The sequence below is a fragment of the Pseudopipra pipra genome, chromosome 5, assembly GCF_036250125.1.
Source record: "Pseudopipra pipra isolate bDixPip1 chromosome 5, bDixPip1.hap1, whole genome shotgun sequence".
Classification (NCBI taxonomy): domain Eukaryota; kingdom Metazoa; phylum Chordata; class Aves; order Passeriformes; family Pipridae; genus Pseudopipra; species Pseudopipra pipra.
The window spans coordinates 63,049,426-63,076,411 of NC_087553.1; the positions used below are offsets into that span (position 1 = coordinate 63,049,426).

The window sequence follows — 26,986 nt, forward strand, 5'->3', positions numbered from 1 at the left end:
AGTAACTTAGTGTTAGCTCATTGAATTCTCTGGAGCAGCTTCAGTTATATAAGTTAAGGATTAAATCACTGTTTTCTAGGAATTTCGTGTTGTCATCCAAGAATAAAAACTTAGTATTTCTGTGCTCATGTCCTGTAGGACATGTTATTTGCCATTATTTTTAGAAAGTGGCTTTTTTTTGTATCAAAATAACTTGAAAATTTTTGCTTAAACGTGTACAATCCCATAGCAAACTCTGCATCACTGCCATTACTGAGTTCTTTTTGTAAGTACTGTAAGAAATGGAGTTCTGAGATTTTAATATGTAATTAGTTGTTCAGATTGAACTGAGTAGTAAAAGACATCTTCAGAGTCACGTCTAATCGTTCAGTTTTGTTGATAAAACCATGTGTTTGTTCTTCGCGTCACACTGGTACATACAGGCTAGGGAAATAGAGGAAGTCAAAATGCATCCAAAAAATCTGAAAGAAATATCCTTAAGCAATGCTGGACAAAAACTGTAGGATGTCAGAAATATTTTTCAGGCATCCTATTTGCAAAAGGCAAATTTAGGAAAAGATCCTTTTAATCTTAAACACGGAGCAGCAGATATTGAAGCTGGGAGTAGTAATACCGTGTCCTTTGTTGTTGTTTCTCTACAGTAAGACTCGATTCCGCTGGATCCAGGAGAGCAGCTCCCACAAGAGTGTGCCTCCTTTCGGCTTAGACGGCGTCTACATTTCTGAGCCTTGCCCCAACTATTGCAATGGCCACGGGGACTGTGTCTCAGGGGTCTGTTTCTGTGACCTGGGCTACACAGGTAAGACAGCCCTCTTCAGATGGGATTATAGTAAGCATTGGCTGACTTAAAGCTGCAAATCTAGCATCTTGTTTTTCCTCTCCAGTATTCTGGAAAAATGTATGATGATGTATATTTCGTGGGCTGCCAGCAAGAACCTTTTTGTTTTGTTAAATAAAATTCAGCACAGGCAGAGCGAAGCAGCTGAAGGCAGCGGACACCACTGATGTTTCTGGCAATTGCAATCTTTGAACATCACCATCTGCATGAATGGGAAGGGACTAGCAATAAAAGAGAAAACAAAATAAAACATTATAAACTGAAAAGTCTGCTTAAAAGCGTTTGGATCATCTTCAAAAGAATCGTTGCCATTTTTGAGTCCCCTGGCCATCAGATGGCATGAGACCAGGAGGGAACATATGCTCTGACAGGCCCTTCTGTGGAAAATTCTGCTCACTTTTGGTTTCAGGTGCTTTTATGCTGAAATAGAAAAAAATCCAAAACCCATGAAAAAAACAGTGATTGACACAACTAGTTGTACACTGCACTCTTTTCAACCCTCTATACAATAAGCTAACATCTTTTGTTCGATTTGTTTAAAATAAAAGGATAATATTTTTCTATTTAAAAAAAATGCCTTATCAGCATAACGCATGGCTATTTTTCACCTAGTGAAATAAGCCATCTTAGAGTTTAGAGGAAGAGGGCTTATTCTGCATTCAAAAATTTGTAAAGTGGGTTTGAAAAGGTACAATCATCAGGGCATTTTCTTAGAAGAGCCTAGTGCTTTGTTGCATGTGGATGCAACAGAACCATCTGCCAGTGTACTGTATCTGACCCTTACTCTGTTCAGCACAGTTTCACCAAAGCATTTCCCTCTTTTTTTCTTTTTTGAAGCATCGCATGGAACGTGTGTGTCTAATGTGCCTAATCACAGTGAGATGTTCGACAGGTTTGAGAGGAAGCTAAGCCCTCTCTGGTACAAGATAACAGGAGGTCAGGTTGGGACAGGCTGTGGTGTGCTCAGCGATGGAAAATCTCTGTACTTCAACGGACCTGGCAAAAGGGAGGCGAGGACTGTTCCCCTGGACACCACAAATATCAGGTCAATCCTCAGTGCTGCTTCTCTCAATTGCCTGTGTATTCATGTTGTCTCTTCTGCCCTGTTGCAAGTGTAGATGTGAAAACGTTGGAAGTGGTTTTCTGGCAGTCGTAGTCTGTACAAGAAATCTTAAAGGCAGAAAAAAACACTTCTTTCTTCATTCTAATGTACTATTTCCTTCTTCTGAAAGAGAATACTTAGGTTAGGAACAGTGGAATAGCAACATAAAATATTAACTCTCCATCCTTCTGAGAAGATAGTTTGCATTGTATTCTAGGTGGACAGGCACAAGACATGGTCTTGAGAATGCACAAAAACTAAGGCTCTGCCCAGAACTGGAGAGAAAAACTCCTTTTCTGCTGACTGTGTTGAATTGCAGGCATGATGATGGCATAGCAAGGAGCTTTTGTCTACTTGCCAGATGTTGTGAATTAGTTCACTTGTCAGAAGTGCAAAGGAATGGAATGTGAATTATTTCTACATAGCCAAGAGGGTAACCAGCCTTCACCTCTCTCTCTGCTGCCATTGAATCCTGCTCCATTGGCAGCAATTATCCTCTTCTCTCAAATTGTCTAACTGATTAATATAATTAGAATAAACAAAGAGCTGTTAATTCTAACCACTATTTAGTCTGGAGTTTGCTGGTGCTTTGTCCAGTCTCATAAGGGATCTCCCACCTGAAACCTTGCACACCCTACAATTATGTCATTTAGCTTAATAAAAGATACTTCTCCTGACAAATACTGTTCTGAGAGTAAGTAATGCCATGATTTGCTCCATTATTTAATTTGTGACATCACTCAGCAAAGTCTGGCCACAAGTTACTGCTACCACTCTCCAGCTCAGGCAAGCAGTGCTCTGTAGGGCAGAGTGGGTGCTGCAGGTTTGGGGACATCCTCAGCTGCTCCCCGGCACTGCCCAGCACAGCACCAGCTGCCTTTCCTCTGTCCCCTGCTTGTCTTGTCACAATATATTTATATAATTTTTTAAATTAGTTTATAATTAGAATAATTAATTTTTTGACGAATATGCTTTGGGCAAGCACATGTTTGTCTCTGGGAACTCTGCGAAGATCTGAGCATTTCTGTTTCACCATCTTTAAAGCACCTGTTGTTAGTCCTGTGAAGCATCCATGATGTAACCACATTATCGAGAAGTCTATATTCAAACAGTATTTTTGAGCTACTCCTTTCACAGAGAAATCTTTATAAAAGAAAAGTATTTCCTTTAGCTTTAATATTACTTTGAAACCAATCTTAATGCCAGATATTCATACTTATAGCTTTCCTTTTTTGCAGAGTTTGAGCCATTTTAATAGCCAAAAGAAGTTTAGAAATACAGAGCAATTCTCTTTCTTGACTTTTTTAATCTATCACTGCTTCTGTTTTGCACAAGAACATGGTCACAAACATGGTCTTAAAACTGCACCTAGAACATAAATGACCAGATGGACACTTGATAAGAGCAACTGAGATCTCTCCTCTGAGCATGTACTCACTGTGTGAGCTGCTCTCCTGCTGCAACTGATTGTTCAAAATACATCAACACTTTATTTTTTTTTAAGCATCACGCTGAGGAGGTTAACTTCCTTCAACAATTGAAGCTCAAAGCCACAACCCTGAGCTGTTTGCTAGACAGAGCAAACACAGTGGTCTTCTCAAAATACAAATGGGACTAACATGGATTTTTTGCTTTCTTCAGTCTATGCTAAAGGGTAGTAGCCACCTCATGCTGCACAGACTCTTTAGACTACAGCAATTACCCCAGTCTGCTTTTGTGTTCCAAGAAGAGAATAGCTGCTTCAAAAGGGCAACACAACTCTTCCTAAAATAGGGTCTAGCAAAGGCCAGTGCTGTGTCTTCTGGAAGCATGTCTTTCTTTCTTTCATTAATTATAAGGCAATCTATGTTGGCCATGTATAATGTAGACATTCAGCTTCAGACACCTTGCTTTGAACAGATGCATGCCACTTTAATGTTTGATTCCAACTGTAACATAAACTGGGTCTTTTTTTACTAGAAGTAAAGGCAGACTAAGTTTGTGAGGGTGTGAGGGGTTAACTGAAAGACCCATCCTGTAAAAAGAAAATAATTCCTCAGCCTAGAATTTTTTTTTTCATTATTGAAGCTAAAATTAATATCACTTGAAAGAGGAGATTACCCATTTTGGTATTACTTTTTGCATTCAATAATGCCTTGCATAGAATTCAGCTATCTTATTAGGGGTCATCTTAGCCCCTGCACAGTTATCTTTTATTTTTGCAAGGGCTTTTTGGTTGGGAGGTTTTGATGACTGGGTAAACAGCAGGAAAATATGCCTTGAAAGACATACTGTTAGATATGTGGATTGAGGGTTGTGAATAGGAAGGCTGAGACTCCTGCAGTAGATTTTTAAGCTGCTTATTTTTCAGGTTAATAGTGTTTTCCCAGACCTTTTAAGATCTTGTTTTGTTAAATCAGCCATGGAAGAGCCTGATTGAAAAATGGAAAAATATTGCAAGACACTAAAGTTTTATTTTCATTCTGCAATTGCTGCAGATCTACCTATGCATGTTCCCCGTCATCTTGCTGCAGTTACAGCTTTCTGAATGTAAAGGGTAAACTTTATGTAAGGAATGTAAATAATTTTTCTTCCTTTTTTCAAGTACAAAGACCCTTTTCCCATTCACCCTTCTCTTCCCAGCAGAGCAGAGTCCAATGGGGCTCAGTGTTCCTGGTTCACTCTACTCCAGAGGGTTGAGATTTGCCCGCCTAAGGTGTGTTGGGCTGCTCAGGGAAGCTGCTCAGGGAAGCAGCCCAACAGGACACTCCCAAACTCAGATGTCACACTAAGAGTATTAAAACTAAAGCTTGTGCCCTGAAGCCAATGATCATTAAAAAACACTCAATTTTTAGTATATACATTAAGTGATATCATAATCATAGCCTTGTTTGTCCTATTTGTCTCCTTTTTCCTTTATATGATTGACTACACTTTTTTTTTCCCCAGGTATCAAGAGTGTCCCATAGCACTAAGAGAGCTGTGTCAAAATTCATTTCACCCAGATCATTTTTTTTGCCTTACACTTCAAAAACCCCCTCCATCCCTTCCCTGTTGTATGGCCCAATACGCCAAAGGCACAATTTCGCTGGCAGTATTTCTATCCTTCTGTGTCAACTGACAATCTGATCCATGGATGCATTTTGGTTGCTGATGAGCTACTGCCTCCCATTTTGATGTCCTGTCCCTTATGACACACTTCGCTATCTGTTCAGTAGGAGCATTTGCACACAGTGTCTACCTGGCAGCTAGATAAAAACCATGGAATATATATTTTTTCCAAGTGGTGACATCTGGCTTGTTAGCTGTCTTGGCTCCTGTCCACTTTACAGACTCCATTGCTAATGACTGTACAACCACCTCAGGGATGTTCTGGGTCAGACACTTATGGATCAGATGGGGTGATTCACCTTTCTACAGAAAGGGGGTTTTTTGTCCTTTGTTTTTGCTTTGTAATGATCTTTACTTTTGACAAGCATAAAAGACAATTTTATCACAGGACTGTAAATCTTTTCACCTCAGAAACTTCTGTCTGATGTTTTATTGCCTTAATACTGTCTCAGACAACAGAGCTGCAGCAAACAAACAGGACCTACCTGGCTAAATGATGTGGTACTATGAACCTGACGATTTTTGAGGTATCTATGGGGTTATGTTAGAAATGAGATTGATGAGGATATTCAGGCTTGTCCTAGTCCCTGTGGATATACAAAACATCTCAGATAGGAGATACAGATTTTGATAACAGAACTGAAATGTGGTTGGGTTTAGAATCAGAAGAGGATCATGATACTGTGTATGTAGCAGTGGATGTGGGAAATTGGAGTCCTGTCTGCATCGTACTGACTCTGGCTGTAGTCCTGTGGCTGGTCTGTGATTTTACCAAAGTCAGTACAAAAATTAGGACCAAATTTCCTAAAGAAAAAAGAATTATCCTTGTGGGGAATTATTTGAGTGGTAAATCAAGCCTTGTTTCTTCACACAGAGACACAAATTCACCTCAAAAGTAGTATTTTAAATAAAGAAGTTATCTACAGGCAATAAGATTAATGAAGCCTGGTTTCTCAACATCCTAATTTAAAAACTGGCTGGGAAACAAGGAGGAGAATGGCATTGCCAACTTGCAGCATGCAAAAGCTCGTTGTGGGGTTGAGTCCAGTTTCTGTGCTCTGCCCAGGTGCTGTTTTGGGTGTGCAATGCAGACAACCTGTGAAGAAGGTGTAGATGAGGGGGTGATGGCATTCCCAGTCATCTCAATGCTCTTTGTGTTAGTTATGCCCCAGTAAGACTCAGATGAATGTCTGAGACATGCAGTGAAATTTGGTGAGCGAGCGGCAGGACATTAATTGAAATTAATTGCTGCTACATAGCACGACAGTGCGCATCTAACAGGAAATGTAAACTACTCTGAAACCACAGAGTCACAATTAAAAAATACCAGCTCAGCAAGAATACGAGGGCATCACTGCAGATTGGAAAAAAAAAATTAACAATATTTTGGAGCACGAAGATGGGATAATTATTAGTTCAGATATAGCTAAATGTGGATGTTCCAGGCCAATCCAGAGTTTTGTCAAAACCAGCCAGGCTGTCTCAAAGGGGTTTGTGGCTTTAGAAGGCTTGCAGAAAGCAGTTTTGCGAAAATGGAGGATGTGGAAAAACATTCATGCAGAGACACAGATGAAAAGGTTGCCATGGTTTGCAGTAGAAAGGAATAAGAGAAGGTAGGGAAGTGATAAAAGCACTGACTACAGGGGCAAGTTGCAAGAAAAGCAGATCAGGAACACTTTTTTTGCCATTTCACAATGTGAGAACAAGAGGATATTCAGTGAAATCAGAATGTATAGATTCAAAATCAAAGGGTCCACAAAATGTTCAATGAGCTCATTTCACTAAAAATTGTTTACATCAAGAATTTAAGGATCAAAAAAAGATTGGTGCTTTAGTTTTTATTTTTAGTTTTTTATTAGAACTCTAATGCTATATCTAAGCTTTATCTAGTTTCCAGTTACAAGAAACCAAGGTAAGATCTGATGTAAGGAGCAGCTTTGCCTGCTTTGGAGATTTTGCACATTTTGTGAGAGACAGAACTGCTAAATTCTGCTACTCACTCCGAAAATTCATTTATTAGGTACAGTATTAATAAACCACATTACTTTCTTCTGGTTTGGGTTCTCCACTGTTTACCATAGCCATGTTTGATTTCTCTGAGAACATTACCTTATCAATGAGCCTGAAATAATGACCTAACCAATAACGCCACATTAGTTAAGAGAGGAAAATTATCTTGACTGATCTTGTGCTGTCAGAAGATAATTACACTTCTTTATACTGTTTTTTTTAACAGACTAGTTCAATTTTATGTACAAATTGGAAGCAAGACTGTTGGTAACTCCTGCAACAGACCAAGAGCTAGGAATGAAGGTAAAGCCTCACTTCTTTATAATAAGCTTCTTGTATTTTGCATCTTCTGCAGAATTTTTGCCTTTTGATGCCTCTAAAAAAATCAAAAAGATTGTTTGCAAGACAAAGTGTAATAACTTTTATTAGACTACTTTATAGTATTGGAAAATAGGAAAATTTACAAGTAGCCAGAACTTTCTTCAGATCTGAAATAAAAGGAATGAAATCCATGTTTGGGATAAAGTGGGCAACCTCCATTTCTGCTGTGAAGAAGAGTTGTGTGCCTGAAACTTGTTCAGTTTCTCAACTACACCAATGGGTCTAATAAAAAATTTCCTTCCAAACCAAGCTTATGCACGATTTACCCAAAATGCAAAATTATAAAGCTGCAGCTGAAAATTTCTTTAGTCTGAATAAATTCATTTCTCCTTGATGCCTCCTCCCCTATTTTACTCGCATGCTAAAAGTTACTGGGGTGGGAGGCATGATATTGTGTTTGGGAGGGATCAGCAGAGTTTTGGGAGCAGATTCACCATGTAAAGTGGTTTAGTTGCATGAAGACAGACCAGACATCTGGTAGATGAGAAAACTTAATTTTCCTCTCAGGGTAAATCACTTAACATCGGTGGACTGTTTCCTGATATTTGGCATTTACATTGACACTGACTCACTGAGAAAAGCTGTCATCTTGTAGTGTAGATTACGTAGAGGGTTTGATTCTCCTCTCGTTTGCACCAGTATAAGACCCAAAAAAATAGTCCATTATCCTTGAACATACTCCAGTATAAAAGAGTTTTCAGAGAAGTAGTATACATAGGTGCTTCTTTCTTGTGTTATCCCCTTTGATGAGCTCATAAGTGACTTCAAAATTCTGTTATCTCCTAGTATTTGTCATACTGTGTGTATGATGGAAAGACTATCTTAAATTGTCTGAATATTCTAATTAACTTCCAAGGATGCTGTGAGCTTGTATACATAGTATGGGAATTGTGAGCTACCCATATTGAGCTCAGCTATCAGAATTACAACTTAGTGTCCCACACAAACTTCAAGGATACCCAACATGAAATAAATACTGACTGTACAAAAAAGTAACATTCTTCCTATCGTTTCTGTGGTACAATCATTCGTTTTAGCTGAGACTGTAAAAGATTTGATCCTTTGATTTTGGTGAAGACAGGCAAGATAATGTGTGGCAGCTGGTGACCCATGTCACCTTTGCAGTAAGACTTTGTCCACAAAATGCTCCTGGACCAAAAGATGCCAAAAGGATAGGGGAGATAGGCTGGATTTTAGAAAGAAGTTCTTCACCCAGAGGGTGGTTGGGCACTGGAACAAGATCCCCAGGGAAGTGGTCACAGCACCAAGCCTGACAGAGTTCAAGAAGCATTTGGATGATACTGTCAGGCACATGGTGTGACTTTTGGGGATGGTCCTGTGTGAGGCCAGGAGCTGGACTTGACGATCCTTGTGGGTCCCTTCCAACTCAGTGTATTCTGTGGTTCTGTGAGATGTCAAAAGGCATGCACTGGATGGGGGTTGGCAGTTTCTGAGTACAGGGTGAATTGCCCCCAGCTTTGCTCTGTACAGTGAGACTAACTTCTTGTTTTATTTTTAAATATAGGGCTTGTTGTTCAATACACAAATGACAATGGGATCACCTGGCATTTGCTGCGAGAGCTGGACTTCATGTCATACTTGGAACCTCAGATTGTTTCAATAGACTTACCTCGGGAGGCCAAAACCCCTGCCACTGCTTTCCGCTGGTGGCAGCCACAACATGGTAAGCAAGACCATCCTAAAAATTCATTAAGCAGCTTTACACAACCCACATGCCAATGCTACTCAATATGGACATGTTCTGCAGAAACCTCAGCTTACCAAAAATACAATATTTTGAACGGTTGGGTGCCATAAGAGCAAATTTAGGCTTTCCTGAGTCACACTGCAGGCGTGATTCTCATTTAGAGCACCAAGCTGAAGAGTGGGCTTAAGAGAAAAATTGTTTAAGAGCTAAGTTTAAACTAAAGATGCTGAAATAACAGAGAAGAGGGGGAAAGAATATTACATTTCAAAAAAAAAATATCTCCCACTCCAAAACAGGACCCCCTTCTCTCCCCAGAAGTATCCCTGCCTTCTGCAGCACCTGCAAAACCCACTCAGCCACTTCCCACATCCTCAGCTCAAAGTAAAACCCCAGTACTGACTGATTTCTAAAGCCACTTTGAGAGCTCCCACCTTGCATGAGGGCACATTACCACTATTGAAAGTGTCCTGATTGTCTTGCCTTTGCACAAGGCAGCATCTCTCGGATCCCTACAGGAAAAATAAGGCGATATTCAGAAATACAGCAGAGTACATTTTAACAGCAATTCCCTGGGGAGCAAAGCACACAGCTTACATTCAGGTAATTATGGTATGCAGCTTCTTAGGTATTATTTATCATTTTGATGGCTGATTTTATTCATACATTTTCTTACCATGTGTGTGCTGGACTTAATTACCCTCACTAGGTAAGAGAGTAGACAAGGCAAGAGGGATGTTATTTAGTTAAGAAGCCAGTTCCTTTGTGAAAAAGTGCTCAGCAGCAACTGGTGCACCACAGACCATCATTCTGTGATAATCATTTGCACTGGTGAGTGGTGCCATGTCAGACCTGCTGCTCCCTATCTGTGTCCTCCTCATGGCCACTTGCCCTGGCAGCACCTGGATGACATCTGTCCTTGCTGAGAGTGATGGCTCTAAGACCACCTGATAGCAGCCCTGTGGCTCCCAGTAGAAGGGAGAGTTTATGACTGGAGGTTGAAATATCACCTTCCATACCAGCATCTACTGGTGACAACCATTTCTTATTACAAATGCTAGTTCTTCTGTGGACTGTCCTTTGTCTGCCATACCTCGGTGCACAGTGGCCCTATCAGCAATGACCCACGTTCCTCATAGTGGCAAGACAAAACTCCTGGCCCATAGCTGCAAGCTCACAATTTATTGTGAAGGCTTTCCTTCCTCTCCTGTGAAGGCAGTGATTGTTCAGTAAAATGTTTTTTTCAGCATTCAAGTAAATAGGTGAATTGAAATGAAGGGCTGAAGCAATGGGCTGGAGATGATTATGAAAGTGAAATGCCTGTAGGCTGGAAAGCAAGAGAAGAGAGGTTTCCAGGAAGGAGAACAGCACTTCTATAAATATTATCTATATCCAGAGCCTACAGCATTTTCCTTTGTGTATTATTCTCTTTTATACAAAAGCTACTTTGGGAACTAGACAGAGGCCTTTCCAATTTAGCTATGGGGAATGGCAGGAAAGTTGTAACCTGTAAAATGAAAATCCCCAATCTAGGGGCTCAGGGAATGTCTCATTCAAATACAGGGAGAGTGTATGTTGGAAAAGGCACTGAAGCTAAAGAAAAGAAGAGGGAAATACTGTGTTTATCTGTAATAGAAACATACTCTTGAGTCCAGATGCATCCTTGAGTGATGTTTTAGTCTTGTTTAAGTCATGTTTAGTCTTTAGTCACATAGACTGAGCACTGCTCACTGGGTGAACACAGCATATGGGCAGAAAAAAACAACTTACAGGGACTCCACTAACCTGTCTGTTCTGGTTTTCATAGGGAAGCATTCAGCTCAGTGGGCTTTGGATGATGTCCTTATAGGGATGAATGACAGCTCTCAGACTGGCTTCCAGGATAAATTCGATGGAACTGTGGATTTACAAGCAAGCTGGTACAGAATACAAGGAGGTCAAGTAGACATTGACTGCCTGTCTATGGATACAGCTCTGATGTTCAGTGAAAACATTGGTATGTGTCATCAAACATTGCTACATTTTGTAAGAGTGCATTTTATAAATTATTTATGGGTCAAGTTTTATAAGATGGGAGGTATAGACAAATTCAGGCATATAGTAATCTGCAGGGAAGAGAAGGCTGAAAAAAGGTGAAGATAAAGATAAAAAATTTGAATGACAGTACTGAAAGCATATACTAAAGGGATACTGATTTGTTGTTGTTTATCTCTCTTTTCTTAGGAAAACCTCGTTATGCTGAGACTTGGGACTTCCATGTATCAGCCTCCACTTTCTTGCAGTTTGAGCTGAGCATGGGTTGCAGCAAGCCATACAGCAATTCCCATAGCATTCACCTGCAGTATTCTTTAAACAATGGGAGAGACTGGCACCTGGTGACAGAGGAGTGTGTCCCTCCAACAATTGGCTGTCAGCAGTACACTGAGAGCTCCATCTACACTTCAGAAAGATTCCAGAACTGGAAGAGAGTTACTGTCTACCTCCCACCCTCAACCAAGTGAGCACTGCTCTTCTGGCTGTTTAGCATGACAAAGGTTTTGCTGATCTAATCTGAGCAAACATCCCTCAGCTTGGGAATGTTCTGCATGTCTTTTAAATTTTTAAATGTGTGTTGTCACGCCACCAGAATTTTAAATTTCACTTCAAAATATTTCATAAGCTATAATATGAACTTAAAGAAGTAGCAACTTTGATGAGTGAATTCTTAAGTCTTGCCTATAATCTATGACAGTAAGAACAAGAATGCTAAACCAACTTTTCTAACATTTATGAAATAAGAAGCAAGAATTAATACCTCGAACCATCCTTTCACATAGTATTGTTTTCTGTCATTCTACGTAAGTTGTCATCCAACATTTAGGCATGTTAGTCATGATATTCAGCAAGTCAAAACACATGTTACTGGACATGCCACCCTCACCCTTTAGACTGGGTGGAGCATTCTGCCTGCCTCCTTGTGATTTCGTATGGTTATAATTGGATGTGGCAGATATGCTGGCATACATCTCTCTAAATAAAACCTCTAGGGTAGAGATAACAGATGATGATGGTATTGCTTACCATTGTTCTGAATAGGTCTGTAATTCTTCAAAGCACCCTATACATTACTTCTGCAGATTTCATCACCCAGAAAATACGGTGGTAAAAATGGACATACAGTAGTTGAACCAGGACTGGGGTTCACATCTTGGTTTCTAATTCCATAGTTCACTCCTGAGGACCATGTATCATCTTCCTAATAATTTTTTTTTCCAAAATACTTTCCTCTTTTGGGGATATGAAGGCAGTCAGCAAGCACAGCAGTGTCTATGCACATGCATGTTTGTACATATATACTCATACATTCTTATATATATATATAATTCTTATATATATATGAACATATATAACCATTGTTTTTCTCTTTACAGAACATTTAGTATAAATGAACTTTCATTACCTCTTACTTTACTGAAGCAATTTTACTGTTTCCACTCTGCTAGCCACACATGGAGCTGTCAAATGCTAATGGAACTACTCATTTCTGCTCAACCACTTTGCTAATCAGCAAGAGTCACAGCAATGTTCTTTCTTAATTATCATATTGGGCACCTTCATTTAGAATGTGCTGGAATTTTGCCTAAAAAACTAACCTGAGAAATTGAAACTTCCAGTTTCAACTGGAATATGAATCTTTTCCAAATAAGGGGGCCATGCTTATTAATATGCTTTTCTTCTCCTGAAGTCCATGGGATTTTCTTCATTATTTAGCACTTTATGGAGGAGAAATTTTGAATCCTGAAACACATTTACTCTGCTTTCAATAGCTCTCCCAGAACACGGTTCAGATGGATTCAGTACAACTATGCTTCTGGTGTGGATTCTTGGGCTATCGATAATGTGGTCCTGGCTACAGGGTGCCCCTGGATGTGCTCAGGTCACGGCATCTGTGATTCAGGTCATTGCATGTAAGTAGAAAACTGCTTAACCTGTTTTGTAGAAAGCAGTGTTTTATCTATGCTGGATGGATAACACCTTTTCCTCCCAATTTGTTGCTAGGTGTGACAGAGGCTTTGGAGGTCCATACTGTGTCCCGGTCCTTCCTTTGTCATCTGTCCTGAAGGATGATTTCAATGGTAACTTGCATCCAGACCTTTGGCCTGAAGTCTACGGTGCTGAGAGGGGAAACCTGAACGGTGATACCATCAAGTCTGGAACAGCTCTCATTTTCAAAGGGGTCAGAGATTACTTACACTGAAAAAATGAATAAAACCCAGTAGAGTTAAAAACAGAAAATATTTTTTTTATTGTTTTCCACATATGTTTATGTCAAAGTCTTTAGGCTAGAATTTGACATTTTCATTTTTCTTGTTCTTTTCCTGCCCTAAACATGCACTATGTTCATCACAATTGTCTTTTTTATATACGAATGAGTTTCATCTGTTTGTTGGGTATTACTTTCATTTGTGGAATAAATTCCTCCTTAACCACCAAAGAAAATCTCTGCACCAAGATTCTTGAGGTGAAGTGAACTATTTGGAAATATGGTACACATTACAATCGTCTTGAAATCTCCTGGTTGGCTTTTTAGTATTTTGAATAATACAAATTAGTCAGGACTGCAGTCTGTGTTTGTGTAGTTAGCCTGTATTTTACTCAGTTCTATAGATTTGTTGTTTACTAGCCCTTTAAATACTTCTTTGCTAACTACAGATTTTAAAAGGCCAGAAAATATATTTTCTGGACTTCTCAGTTCTTCAACAAAATGCATAATAGAAAGACTTGTTCACATAAGCACACAAATTTTAAGCTCACACATGGGTCTTCATTTGATACAGTGAATTCAGGTACCCCCAAAAAAGCAAAGTTTGGTGTATAAATCAATTCTTTAGAAATATTTGTCTGCAAAACCTTGACTCCAGTTCAACGTCTTTAGGTTATTTAAATCCCAAATCACAAGATTTGAATTGTCTAAAATTTGGATTGGTTGTTCCTGCAGATTGTTCCACTGGGGGAGAATGGGTCTGAGAAAGAGGGAGGCTCTGAGAGGTAGTTTGCCAGATCTCTGACTGGGTGTGGCCTCAGAATCCACACAACATTGAGCTCATCTCTACAAATGGACAGGACCTTAGGGGTCCTCTGAGGTTTCTTGTCTGCACCCTTTCCTTACTGTTCTAAGCCAAGAGGTTGCCCCAGAGAAGCATATTTTTCGAAAATATTTTTAGAGGCACAGTAAAGAACTCCTAGAGAGAAGTGTTCCTGCCTGGAAATTAGGGTGCTTGGCTGCTACACGATTTGCATAAAATATGAGTGTAGCAGCTTGGACTTGATGCCTAAGTCAGTGCTTGTAGATCAGATCACATCCCAGTGGTTCAGAGCACAAACCGAATGAGCTGTACCTGTGTCTGTACCTAATCATGTGGCTATGCCTCTGGTGGGACACATATCCATGTCTATCCCTTTCCTTTACTGTGGCTTACTTTGCCAAGGCTATCACTGTCCTCATTTTCTGCCTGGGAGAAGGTCTGGACAGACAACTACCTCTCTTGCTGCCACCAGCAGTCAGTAACAGACAACATCCAAGCAACAATAAGATGCAGAAAATCTCCAATAATGGGAACTGAGATTCACATTTATATTCTTTATTTGCAGGAAGGACTGAGAATGCTTGTTTCAAGAGATCTAGATTGCACTAATACCGTGTACATCCAGTTTTCATTTAAATTTATTGCCAAAGGTAAGATCACTGTTGATTTCCCATCACTTCTCTAGCTTTACTAGTACATAGTAGCATCACAGGAAAGAATATGGATTTACATTTTCAACTTAAGTGTACATGATCGATTATATGGGAACTTGTTTGAAATCTTGCATCATCCTTACCTTGCTTCCAGCCTGCATGGCCACCTGTGCCATTCCCAAGAAAAAAGTAAACTGTGGTGGTGTCAAAAACAGCACACTTAGTACAGTCTTTGAGCAGAAGCGAAACAAAATAGCTCAAGATTTTTTTAGAGATTTTCCACTACGTTGGGGAAAAAATTAATTTATTTGTTTTTTAGGTCATAAAATGGTGCCTACAATAAATTACTTAAGGGACTTATAGGGAACTACAGGGTTTTTCATTTTCAAGCTTCATTCCACTGCATTAAAAGCTCTAACCATTTGACTGCCTAGTAGATATCTTAGGGATGACTAAAACTCCAAAATTCTATTTAGTTGTATATGAAGAATAGTTAGACTTTGCAAGACAAGTTTATGCATTGGTTTAACAAGCTTGGGACAGTTTCTCTAGTATAAGGACTTTCAATCCAATGATTCTGTCTTACCCTGCTCCAAGCCCCAGTAATCTCTGGCTTTGCAAAATAATTTCATCAAAGTCAGGAGCGACATGGTAGAGAACCACTAACCTGCTTGAGGGTTTGAGTCACTCCCATGCAATTTCAGAAATTTTTCCCAGCACTGCTTGTAGAATTGTCACTTTTAGGCCAAATTCTGAATGTGCAAAAACTCCTCTCCCTTTGGTGGAAGAAAGACATCCATAGCTTCTGCAGGAAGCTTAGTACTCTCGGACTGGACCCTGACTGACTTCTCATTTGCCAACAACAGCTTGAAAACAGTTTTGAACTACCTCTTCTTAAATAAGTGTCTTAGCCAAATCTCTGCATGGACAAGTAAAAATCAGGTCTTTGTGAGCTGTGATTGATTTCCTTTAATAGGCACCTAGTCATATATATTTGGCTATTTAGTACTATTTCTAGTACTTTATCAAAAAGATAGAAAACAATAACAGCCAAAAACATACCATGCCCCAAAACAATAACATGCCAAATATTTCATGTTTATAAGCAAAATCTTTGTGAAGACTTCTTTCAAAAACTATGCCTTGGAAATATTTCTATACATGATCATTGCCAAAATATGAAAAAAATAATGCATCGGGCACTTTGGTTTCAGCAAACTTGGTTAATTTAAGAACAGAACAGAACATGGGAGAAACTTGCATGGTGATGTGCACTGAGTCAGGGATGAAGAAACTGTCTCTTAGTCCTTTTCTTCTGCTAGTTTCTGCCCTCAGATTGAGTTTTTGGGGACATGCCATCACTGTGCCACACCCATGAAGGGAGCAGAGAGTGTAAATTTGTCTGAGTGAGAATTCAGCTCAGAGATACCATCACTTGGAACTGATATTCCTGGTCAGCAAGTTAAGCATAGGCCAAATATATGCTGGGGGCTGAGCCTGTGTACAGTAACCAGCATCAAGTGTGAGTACTGGGCTCTGATTAGCATGTGTTAATAGCTAGGGCTGTAAAGAGCCTTTTATTTTTTCATTCTTTAAAGCTCTAAGTTAAAAAGGAGGAGCTGGTAGTTAGAAAATGCAAATTTTACTGTCAGTTCCTCTGATATTTAGGCCCAGCTTAAAGCACAGAATATTGCTTTGTTGTTGTTAAAACATGCTAATAAAGATCCTCAGTGTTTTCCATCAATTATATTATTTCTGGGCACAAATATGCTCATAGCAGTGTTTGCAGTTAGAGCCAAAGACTCTAAATTTGTGAGGATAAGGACTATGTCTTTATCTGTGGGTGCTACAGATGGTAATGATAATGTCTCGTACCTGAGCAAAAAAGCAAATAAATATGGAATTACTGGAAAATGTCTGTAGTAGAAGGAGCTGGTTTGTTCTAATCTAAAAAACTATAACACTGGGATAGCTAAGTAATTAAATGATGGGTACTTATAATGAACAACAGTGTAAATTTAGGTCCTAATTCATTAGCATTTTGCAGACAGACAAACAAGGGAAAGCTCAGGAAGATGTATGTATGCAATGCCTATATAACATCTCAACAGCTTAAGTTGTTGCTAAAGGAAGACCACTCTTTGTAATAGATGTTAGAAGAACCTAATTGTATTTATACTTGAAGAAGCATTTTTTAACTTACCAGATTTTAGTGAACATAAATCCATGTCCTCTCTGCTCCAGGCACCCCCGAGAGGTCTCATTCCATCCTGCTGCAATATTCTGTCAACGGTGGCATCACTTGGCACCTGATAGATGAGTTTTACTTCACACAGACTACAGATGTCCTCTTTATTAACGTTCCTCTGCCCTATGCAGCCCAAAACAATGCGACACGGTTCAGGCTCTGGCAACCTTACAACAACGGTAAGGAAGAGACCCCCGTGGGAATCCAGGTCCACACTTGCACAGCTCAGCATCTGTAGCAGGCTGGGATTTTTGAACTGAAGAATTACAGAGACTCTTAAATCATGTTTTTAATAATTTTTTGTGTTTGAACTCCTTCAATTAAAATTACCATGGGATTATGTTTACTGTTCTTACAAAGCTACTGTATGCTTTAAAGTGAAAGTACCTTAACCTGATATCCCTTGACTGTGCACAGAAGACTATCAGCTTTGGCCCTGGAGGGAGTAGGCAATCAAGCAACACCAATAAAGTTAACTTAACTCAGGTTCCTCTCATTATTTTTAATGGACCTGATTCTCATTTACACTGAGGCCCCACTAGGATGCTCCAATTACACAAAAGTGTCCCAGGTGTAAATGTGAACTGGGCCTACCTTACTCAGAATTAACTAGGCATTAAAAACCCATTTAGAAAGAGTATGTACTGAGCAGTTAATCTTTTGATTAAATTGTAAAGGACTAGAAAACCACAAGAGGAATGCAGCTCATTCCTCCTGATTACAGGAGATGTGACAGCTGAAGAAAGCTCTCCTCTGCTCTCAGTTACTCTGAGCACATTTCTTAGCAGAAACTGACATTAAGGGATCATTTAGACTTGGTGAAACAGCAACAATTTATTCCATGCAGGCAAATTCCTTGCACACATCTAACAAAAAAAAAAAAAACAAAAAACAAACAAAAAAAAAAAAAACAAACAACAAAAAAAAAAAAAACAAAAAAAAAAAAAACAAACAAAAAAAAACAACAACAACAAAAAAAAAAACCACCCAAATTTAAATCTGGTCATGACAATCCAGTTCCAGTTCATTCTACTGATGTGTCCAGCCTAAAACAATTATCTGAACTTTTCTTACTGACATTATCCCTAAGTAGAAATTATATTAAAAAGAAACCTTTCAAATTTCTCTGATCAACTCAAACACTTTTAGATAGATGAAAAAAAGTTACACAAAAGATCTGTCAATCTAATCCTTCTGCTCCAGTTTGAAAATAGCAATTTTCCTACATGTATGAATACATAATCCATTGGAGAGAAGGTCACTCAGAGTTTTCTTCTCTGCCGAAGAACTCTTCCCAGGCAAACACAAGCTTCTGAGTGCAAGGAAAAGTTGTAGAATGAAATTGCACTCTCAGGCTGCTTGGGCTTTACAGCAACTGCCCATTTAGATGATTCTTAATTGAAGAAGACATTGATGATAGAGTTTCAAAGTAAATGTGATTTAAATAGAAGATAATTGTTCAACACAAGTTTTCCACTCTTCGTTTTGCTGTGACTTTCATAAAATTTAGGGAATAAAAGTTAATTCTGTAGGGCCAGACTGCAGAGCAGTATGGCGACTATTTTCATAAAATAGTGAAAACTTTCTATCTTCCATTTCCATTTTAATGGAAAATCGAAATAGTGAAGCCACTCTTTTAGCACCCTCTTCTCCACATAATCCATAAATACTGGCTGCTGTTCTGCCCTCTAATACTAGTAGTGTTATGTCTTAATAGCAATATTTCTCTTTTTTTGTAGGCAAAAAAGAAGAAATATGGATTATTGATGACCTCATTATTGATGGAAATAACTTAAAGAATCCCATTATCCTTTTGGATACCTTTGACTTCGGTCCTAAAGAGGACAACTGGTTTTTCTATCCTGGTGGAAACATTGGGCTTTATTGCCCATATTCATCTAAAAGAGCTCCGTAAGCATCTCTTGGCAATACATAAGGAAGAAGTGGCTGTGTAATAAACTGAGTCTGAAGTATTCCTTTCCTTTTTTTACAGGGAAGAAGATTCAGCTATGGTATTTGTTTCAAATGAAGTTGGAGAGCACTCCATTACCACACGGGACCTGAGTGTAAATGAAAATACTATCATCCAATTTGAGGTACCCATCCTCAGAAAGTTATTTTGCCTTTTGTTTCATGAGTTCTGCTCTTCCACATTCTGCTCTGTTGTATTTGCCCAGCTCTTATGATTGCCAAGTAGAGAAGCCTGTCTAACTTACCCTGTAATTGCTCAGACATTACTTTCCCTCATCTGGGTGTATCATGATGTTTTTAATACACAGGAGATTTCTACCTCAAAGTCTTCTGCTGTCTTGCCTAAATTACTACTTTGTCCATGCCTGTACACTCACACTGATAGCATTAAAGTAAGTCCGTGTCCTATGAGCTGGAGAGTCAGCACTGGCAGGCAAAATGATGAGCAAAATATAATCAAGGTCCAAATTGTCACTGCACAGCCTGTTTGATAAGAGTACAGCATCCAGTGGAGAGCCACAACTTCATCTGTTGGGAAAATAATTTTCCCTACTTGCTGGCTTAACTGCACTGTTGTGCTTTCTCAGAGAGACAAGATTCTGCTTTGCTTTTGCTGCTGCCCACATCATAGACACGCTAGATGAAGCTGTTTGTTTGGTCATGATGGCCTGAAGTCATCCCATCTTAAGGAGTTAACTAAAGCTCAGGAATAAGGACTGTATTTTTTGTGTGGAAACAGATACCCCAATGACAACAGAGAATCTAAATTAACTGTGTTTCTGATTTATCCTAAAATCTAAACTGTGCATTGCCTAGGGGAGCTACTGATGGGAGTAACCACTTAGCCTACTATGTGTTAATTTAGAGAGGTCATTATAATGTCATTAAGAAATTGTAAAAGAATCTGGCATGTAAATTGCCATGCCACAATTACCAGGCTTCTTTTAACAAAGATGTAGCATGTTGAAGCATTAAACAGCAAATTATATGAGTTTATAAACAATTACTAAAATGATACTAAGGGTTTTCCAAGAAAACTAGGTTTAGGTGTGTACTCATGCACACTTCAGTTTGTCATGCAACTAATTCATAAATTATTGAATGCAAACCATTTTCTGTTTTAAAATATAGATTACAGCCTGTAGAACAAAAATGTCTGAGGTCACTTTAAGATATTCATAAGTCTTCAGAGCATTAACCTCATAAAATCTACATGCTTACTTCCATATGTGGTAAGAACATCGTTTTCAGCTCACGTTTTTGAGAACATTAGTGTAAATGAAGGAGTTATGCATAATGCAGTAGAGTTTCTCTCTGTGTCTCAAGAGTCAAAACCTATATTGGGTCAAGAATCTCTCTAAGCTTCCAGATGAGTAGACAACCCTTCTAGTCAAATGTAGCTTGATGGGACTCATATGTGCTGAAGAGTGATGAAGGAAATTTGATGCAGGATACTTTCAACATTCATGCAGAGTTCTAAGTATTACTGGGATTTAGAAATAAATAGATTTTCATTACAGAACAGCATGTTAGAAAGACACTTATTTTTTTGCTACAAAGATATATTAAAAAGCCAAAATGTTTCATAGTTTTATTACAGGCTTTGTATTTCACCAGCAATGGGGTTTTATTTATTGCATGGTAAGTATAGTACATATTGTTTTATATGACAGAGTCATCCTGTAAAGGAACTAATTCTTCTTTTATATAGACTATAAGAACATCTTAATATCAGTGTTAAAACAAAGGCAGACTAATTTTCATTGGTTGCATGCAGAAAATATGTCTTAAGAGGTTTCAGATTCTGTACAAAACATTTTGTATTTTTTTCAGAAGTAGAACTGGTTTTCATGTAAGTTTTCTGCCTTTTCTATTGTTCTCCACATCAAGAATCTTGTAAGCACACCCTGAGAAGTCTGACACTGCCAAACTAAGTTTTTGTGTGACATTGAATATAAATCCAACCCAGTTATGATAGTCTTTTATTGGTGTCCTAGGGCTTTGCCATTATACATGAGCAAATGCATAGTGAGTATGAAAGCTGAACATATTGAACATCCTGCAGCATAAGCTTTTTCTTTTTTTTTTTTTTTGGGGGGGGGAAGTGTAACATAAAAGAGGACCATAGTGCAGCTCAGCAATTTAACAAAAAGTTTATGTTTGCTCTTTTTATTTTAATATTTCTCGTTTTAAAAATGCACGTTTTTTAGGTGATGTGATTACTTCAGTACCTGCCAGAGGACTGCAAGAGCTGATGTATTTGATCCAGCAACATTAACATCTCTCCTTTGGGATTTTGTCCAATTAACTTTAGTTCTCTCTTAGTAGAAGTAGTTGGGGATTTCATATCACATTCATTTTGTGATAAGCCAGAGTGTGATATACCCATGGACAGGAGGGCAATGTGCAAGAGTTCATGTTCACGTACATGTCCTGAGTGCATCATCCCAGTTGTTAAATGAGTTCCCAAAACACTATTTTCCTGACGAGGAGTCCCACAGCCTGCCCTGTGTCATCTTCTGCATTTAATGTCTTGGCCCCCAGATCAATATCGGCTGCACCACTGACAGCTCCTCTGCCGACCCGGTAAGGCTGGAGTTCTCACGGGATCTGGGGGCCACCTGGCACCTGCTGCTCCCCCTGTGCTACAGCAGCAGCAGCCACCTCAGCTCCCTCTGCTCCACTGAGCACCACCCAAGCAGCACTTACTACGCAGGCACTACCCAGGGCTGGAGAAGGGAGGTCATTCACTTCGGCAAACTGCACCTCTGTGGGTAAGTGTCCAGCTTCTATTCCTGCCCAGCTGCTTGTTGCTTTGTTTTCATTTCTGTTTTTCATCCAAAATGTTCTCCCAGCACAAGAATGCTGTGTAAGAACTGTGGCACTAGAGCAGACTGTTTGACCAGTTTTTCTCTGCTTTTTGCCCTGAATGTTAGCTAGTGTCCAGGTGATTCCTCAAAACAAATTGTGCCTAATGCTAATGTAGAATAACCACAGGTAATTTCCTATTTGTCCATATATTTAATTGGTGGCATTTTAATGGAAGTGGGCTGCATGGTAAAATTAATGCAAAACTGACTGTTCCTAAAGCGCTTCAAGCGTTCTTTGAAGCAGTGCATTAGCCATTTGAATTCACCAATGATATTCTTGGATGAAATTTGAGCTTCACAGAAAATGCAGTAAAATATGAGCTCATATAAACTTAATTCTACTTCAATGTGAGGACATGGTCTGATCTAAATACTCACTGTCTCATGTATCTGCAAAATTCTCTGATTCTAGGAAATTAATTGCTTCAGTCACTGGAAACCTTAAGTTTGTGGAACAAACCAGGTTGGATGATAACACATAGCATAGAAAAACAATATGTACTAGCAGGCATAATAATATGTAACTTTTCAAAGTAAAAACATTATTGTTTACTTTTTCAGGGGAAACTGTCTTCTAGCATCAACTCACTTTATGTAAAAGATCACATCATTAATGATTAAACTGTAGCATGTATAAATGAAAATGAGCTGTGCGACTAAGAGACTTTATGAGTCTATGCAACTATGAAACTGAGTATTTATGAAAGTACTGCATGCAATGGATCCTCCACTAAATAAGTGACCCCATATGTTCCTCTGAAAGTATGAAAAGAGTATATAAGAGATAAGAACCAAGTTTGGAAAGCTTGGATGTTTAATAATTTAAGAAAATGTTTAAATTTTAAACTTGAATTTTCTGGTTTATGACAGTTAACATTTCAAGCATGGAATAGGTAACTATCTCTTGCAGCAGCTAATTTGTGCTTCTAGTTTTGCACAAAAGAATTCTTTGACCCTTTACCCAACCATCAGTGCATCCCTCAAATGAAAATTTAGGCTATGCACACTCCTAACTCATTTAAACCTTCCAGGTATTTCGATGTAGTCCTCTGTTCCTGAGTGTTTCTGTCCTGTTTGCCTACCTTCCCTCTTATTCCTTCCCCAACACACCAGGCCATGAGCCCATTGCTGATGGCCAGCCAAACCCAGCAGTGCAGAGTAGCTTCCATGGAATATTCAGTGCATGAAATTCTTGGGCCAGAGGGCTGAAGGGAGGTTTTCTCTGCCAGAATCCACTGGAATACCAGGAAAAAAGCTCCCAACCTGACCCCTTGTATAATTCTGAAAAAAATCCCAGACTTTTGATCTCTGAAGTGTCAAGTGGTTATGTTTAAATGAAGACATTTTCAATTATTTCCACTACATATGTAATTTTGGAAATCAATATGTATATGTTGATGTCCTCAGCAGACAGCTCTAAGTAATAATTAGTATTCCAGTTATGTCCTGAAGGAAAAGCCCAGGGCCTGTTGAGACAGAGAAGAAACCCCAACTGACTTCAGCAAGACCAGTGGTTTCTCTGCTTCAGGCACAGCATGTTGTGCTTCACCCTTACCAGGAGTGAGCCTCAGAGAAGGAGCTGATATGTCTCAGGAAAAAAATCCAGCCTGTGAGGCACAGATCTACTCTCAAGAGAAGCTTACAACACCTCCAGCTCACACTTGTGTCCTTCACCCCAGGGCACACTAAAGTCAATGATTTTTACTTCCAGCTGGACCGTGGTTCTTGGGTATCTTTCTTGAAAGTTTTAGTAATGTCCTCACCCATCAGTTACCCCTGTGCAATAGATTCACCTGCTGAATTTAGATATCTTTAACAAGACACATTAAACATGCAAGGCAATTAAGTGCTTTTCCCTTCTCATTCTTCTGGTTTCCTTCCTCCCTTAAAATGTTTTCTCAGGTGGAACAAAATTAATCTCTCGAGTGTTTTTCCCCACCTCAGTTTGTTTTCCCTCCTTTTCCAGTTGGTTCCATTTCATATGCAACATTGATGCAAGTAGCACTTAGGAAGCAAATTAAAAATGACAGGACAGCACCCAAAGGAGAATATAGTTTAAATTAACAACTTGCTATATCAGTCTAGTTTAAGTTACCCAAAACCAAGCTGAATACCTGTTGACATGACAGATCGTGTTTTCTTTCTGTGTAATTGAGGGTGAGATCCTACCACTCCACCTCCACAGGTGGTCTCCCTGGGGGCAGGACGAAAGCAGGATGGAAGCACTCTCCAGGAGAGGGTGAAAGTGGCCAGATCTGACCCAGGCACTGTACACCAAAGCAGAAGCAAATTCATCAGACCACAGCCATTCATCCTCCTCGTGAGTGATGGAGAGAAGAGGGGTTAGATTTTAAAACTTGAAAATCAAATCTGTCATTCAGTTTTGGTATTACAACTAATGAATAGTGTTATTTTTATTTCTGTCAGTACTTTGGTTGAATGTCAACAAAAAGATGCATGAGGTACTGAAGGAACTTAAATCTAGTGGTCTTCTGGAATTAAGCTATTTATCAAGCCAATTCCAACAGAAAGAATAATATATACGCATAATATGGTACATACATGGAATACTAAAAAGATGGAGCTATTATTTAAAATAAATACACTTTATGCCATTTTCAGATTGGCAAGGTTCAGGTGGTACCAAGGATTTTACCCTGCTGGATCCCAGCCTGTGACTTGGGCCATTGACAACGTGTACATTGGCCCACAGTGTGAGGAGATGTGCAACGGGCACGGCAGCTGCATCAACGGCACCAAGTGCATCTGCGACCCCGGGTACTCTGGGCCAACCTGCAAAATAAGTACCAAGAACTCTGACTTCCTTAAGGATGATTTTGAAGGTATCTCCTTTGGGGTGGGGTCTGATTCTGCCTGTCCATCCTAGTGGAACCCAGGGTTGAAGGGAAAAAACTCCTCACCCCTGCATGCTTCTGAATATAATTTATGCTGGGGGTGTATTACCACAAGCTGAGTAGTTTAGATATCATTTGCAAGCACGGTCTGTGAATATTTAATATGTTGTTAGAGCTGGAATACAAAATCTTAATTGAAACAGAATTTCCTGAAACTCCACAGGTAGAAAATAATTTTAGAAGAAAATTATGCTTTGATGGTAGTTTGACTTTAGCACAGACAGAATGCGTGCAAATGAGGCACACAATGGAGGGCTTAAGGTTGTGTGATTTCTCGCTGCAAGGGAAATCTAACAGGCCTTACTACAGCAAACACGGTTTCAGAGCAGACTGTGTGTCTCAGCCATGGGGACCACTGCTGAGCAGCCACAGCAGACCCCAAGAGAGGGATGACAGGAGAGAATTCAAAGCCTCATGCATGCCTGGGCACACTCAGCACTCACACACACAACTCTAAAACCCCCTCGAGGCTTCCCCCACTAGCAGGCACGGCAAGAAGAGCATGTTTTGAATAAAGCAGCACCTGTGAAGCAAACTCATCCCTTCACAGGTGCTGCTATTAATTTTAAATTTTGCCAGCTCTTGCGTGCTACCACATGGTACCCAGAGTTTCTTTATAGACCTGAGTACTTTGTTGTTATCTTAAGAAAAATGAAGAAAAGTGGAAAATTTTATGAATATCTGGAAACTAAGATCCCAGACTTCATACTTATGGGTTTATTTTGTATATTTTGTTTTGATATGCGTCAGCTTTCTAGAATGAGTGGCATCAGAAACACTGAATATTTCTTCAGTCAGCATGTGATTTTTAATTTATCTCTCTTCCTCTGGAAGTAGTACTCTTGCAGTAGGAACACTTCAGAGTAAATCATAAATATGTATTCACTGTGTATTCAGGTCAGCTGGAGTCGGATAGATTCCTCCTTGTGAGTGGTGGAAAGCCATCAAGGAAATGTGGTATCATGTCTGGAGGAAACAACCTTTTCTTTAACGAAGAAGGCTTGCGTATGCTGATGACTCGAGACCTGGATTTGTCACAAGCCAGGTAACACAATTTCAAAAGGATTTCACTGAGGAAATAACATACTGGAGAATAATACATATGTAATACTTCTATGGTAAAGGCAAGCTGACATATTCTGTGGTCCTTACACTAGCAAATATTCCATTTTAAATACTGTTATCATTTTAAATTAAATTTAACTTGAGCTTTAGTTGGATTAACCATTTAAATGTTACTTTTTTCCTTGAATAAGAACTCCAGGATCTGATGCCCCACCTTCAGGAGTTTATGCAAGTTTTATTTCCTAAATCTGTAACATGAGAAATCGATTGCATGTCTTACAGTCTGGTGTATTATAAGCCATTGCTGAAACAGGAGTATCCACTGGAAGTATAATTCTTACATTTGTCATCTCGTAATTCTTTCATTTCTGAAGCTTGCTTTCTTCTTATTGTGCACAATTTTTTTCCCAATAATTAACTGAGAAATTCCCAAGCTGGTGACAAGCTGTCACCAGCAATTGAAAACCAAATATTTTAGTGCATTTACAAATTATGTTGCATCATTAGAGCCTGCAGAGGAGATATTTGATGAGTGAGACATGCTAAGCAAGCCATATTAAAATTTTACATTGATACAAATTAATCTCCATCCTAATTGTGAGCATGCTAACAAATAGGCATTGTTTTCTAATTTATTCAGTATCTTAGCTTATATCCTTATATTATTACTTTGGAAAGATTGCATTTTCTCCAAGACTTTTTTCTACTGATCTCTTGAAAACACCTTAATCCTCTCTAAGGTTCCCTGGGAAACACTTTAACAGGCTTTTTATTTACTTTTTGCTTGTCAGCATTGGTATTGAAGCTTTAAATAATGGTTTAATTGTAAAGCATCATGGTCTATAAAGATGCCTACTATCTAACCATTTTATTTTTTAGATAGCACTTAGCTACCCCTCAGTGATGTGTAGTATTAAGGATACCTGTAATTTGTAAGATTCCTCACAGCAAACTTTTTTCAGAACTTGGTAAATACAAACCTCAGTTCTCTGCACTAACTTTATTTCCTGGACCATTCTGAAATTTAAAGACCGTTTAACAAAACATACAATCTTGTAAGTTGCTCCATTAG

General features: G+C 39.0%; 1 protein-coding gene across 2 annotated transcripts in view; it reads left to right on the top strand.

The window, feature by feature from the left end:
• The window catches only part of RELN (reelin), a 279,986-nt gene that overhangs the window by 216,532 nt on the left and 36,468 nt on the right, over nucleotides 1-26,986 (top strand). For both annotated transcript variants that reach the window (XM_064656747.1, XM_064656748.1), the window contains exons 29-43: nucleotides 642-799; nucleotides 1,676-1,883; nucleotides 7,267-7,343; nucleotides 8,947-9,105; nucleotides 10,934-11,122; nucleotides 11,350-11,623; nucleotides 12,933-13,073; nucleotides 13,165-13,342; nucleotides 14,758-14,842; nucleotides 17,090-17,272; nucleotides 18,833-19,004; nucleotides 19,087-19,189; nucleotides 21,609-21,838; nucleotides 24,557-24,777; nucleotides 25,747-25,894. In XM_064656747.1, the coding sequence (XP_064512817.1) occupies nucleotides 642-799; nucleotides 1,676-1,883; nucleotides 7,267-7,343; nucleotides 8,947-9,105; nucleotides 10,934-11,122; nucleotides 11,350-11,623; nucleotides 12,933-13,073; nucleotides 13,165-13,342; nucleotides 14,758-14,842; nucleotides 17,090-17,272; nucleotides 18,833-19,004; nucleotides 19,087-19,189; nucleotides 21,609-21,838; nucleotides 24,557-24,777; nucleotides 25,747-25,894 (2,526 nt within the window). The remainder of the gene's footprint in view (nucleotides 1-641; nucleotides 800-1,675; nucleotides 1,884-7,266; nucleotides 7,344-8,946; nucleotides 9,106-10,933; nucleotides 11,123-11,349; nucleotides 11,624-12,932; nucleotides 13,074-13,164; nucleotides 13,343-14,757; nucleotides 14,843-17,089; nucleotides 17,273-18,832; nucleotides 19,005-19,086; nucleotides 19,190-21,608; nucleotides 21,839-24,556; nucleotides 24,778-25,746; nucleotides 25,895-26,986) is intronic.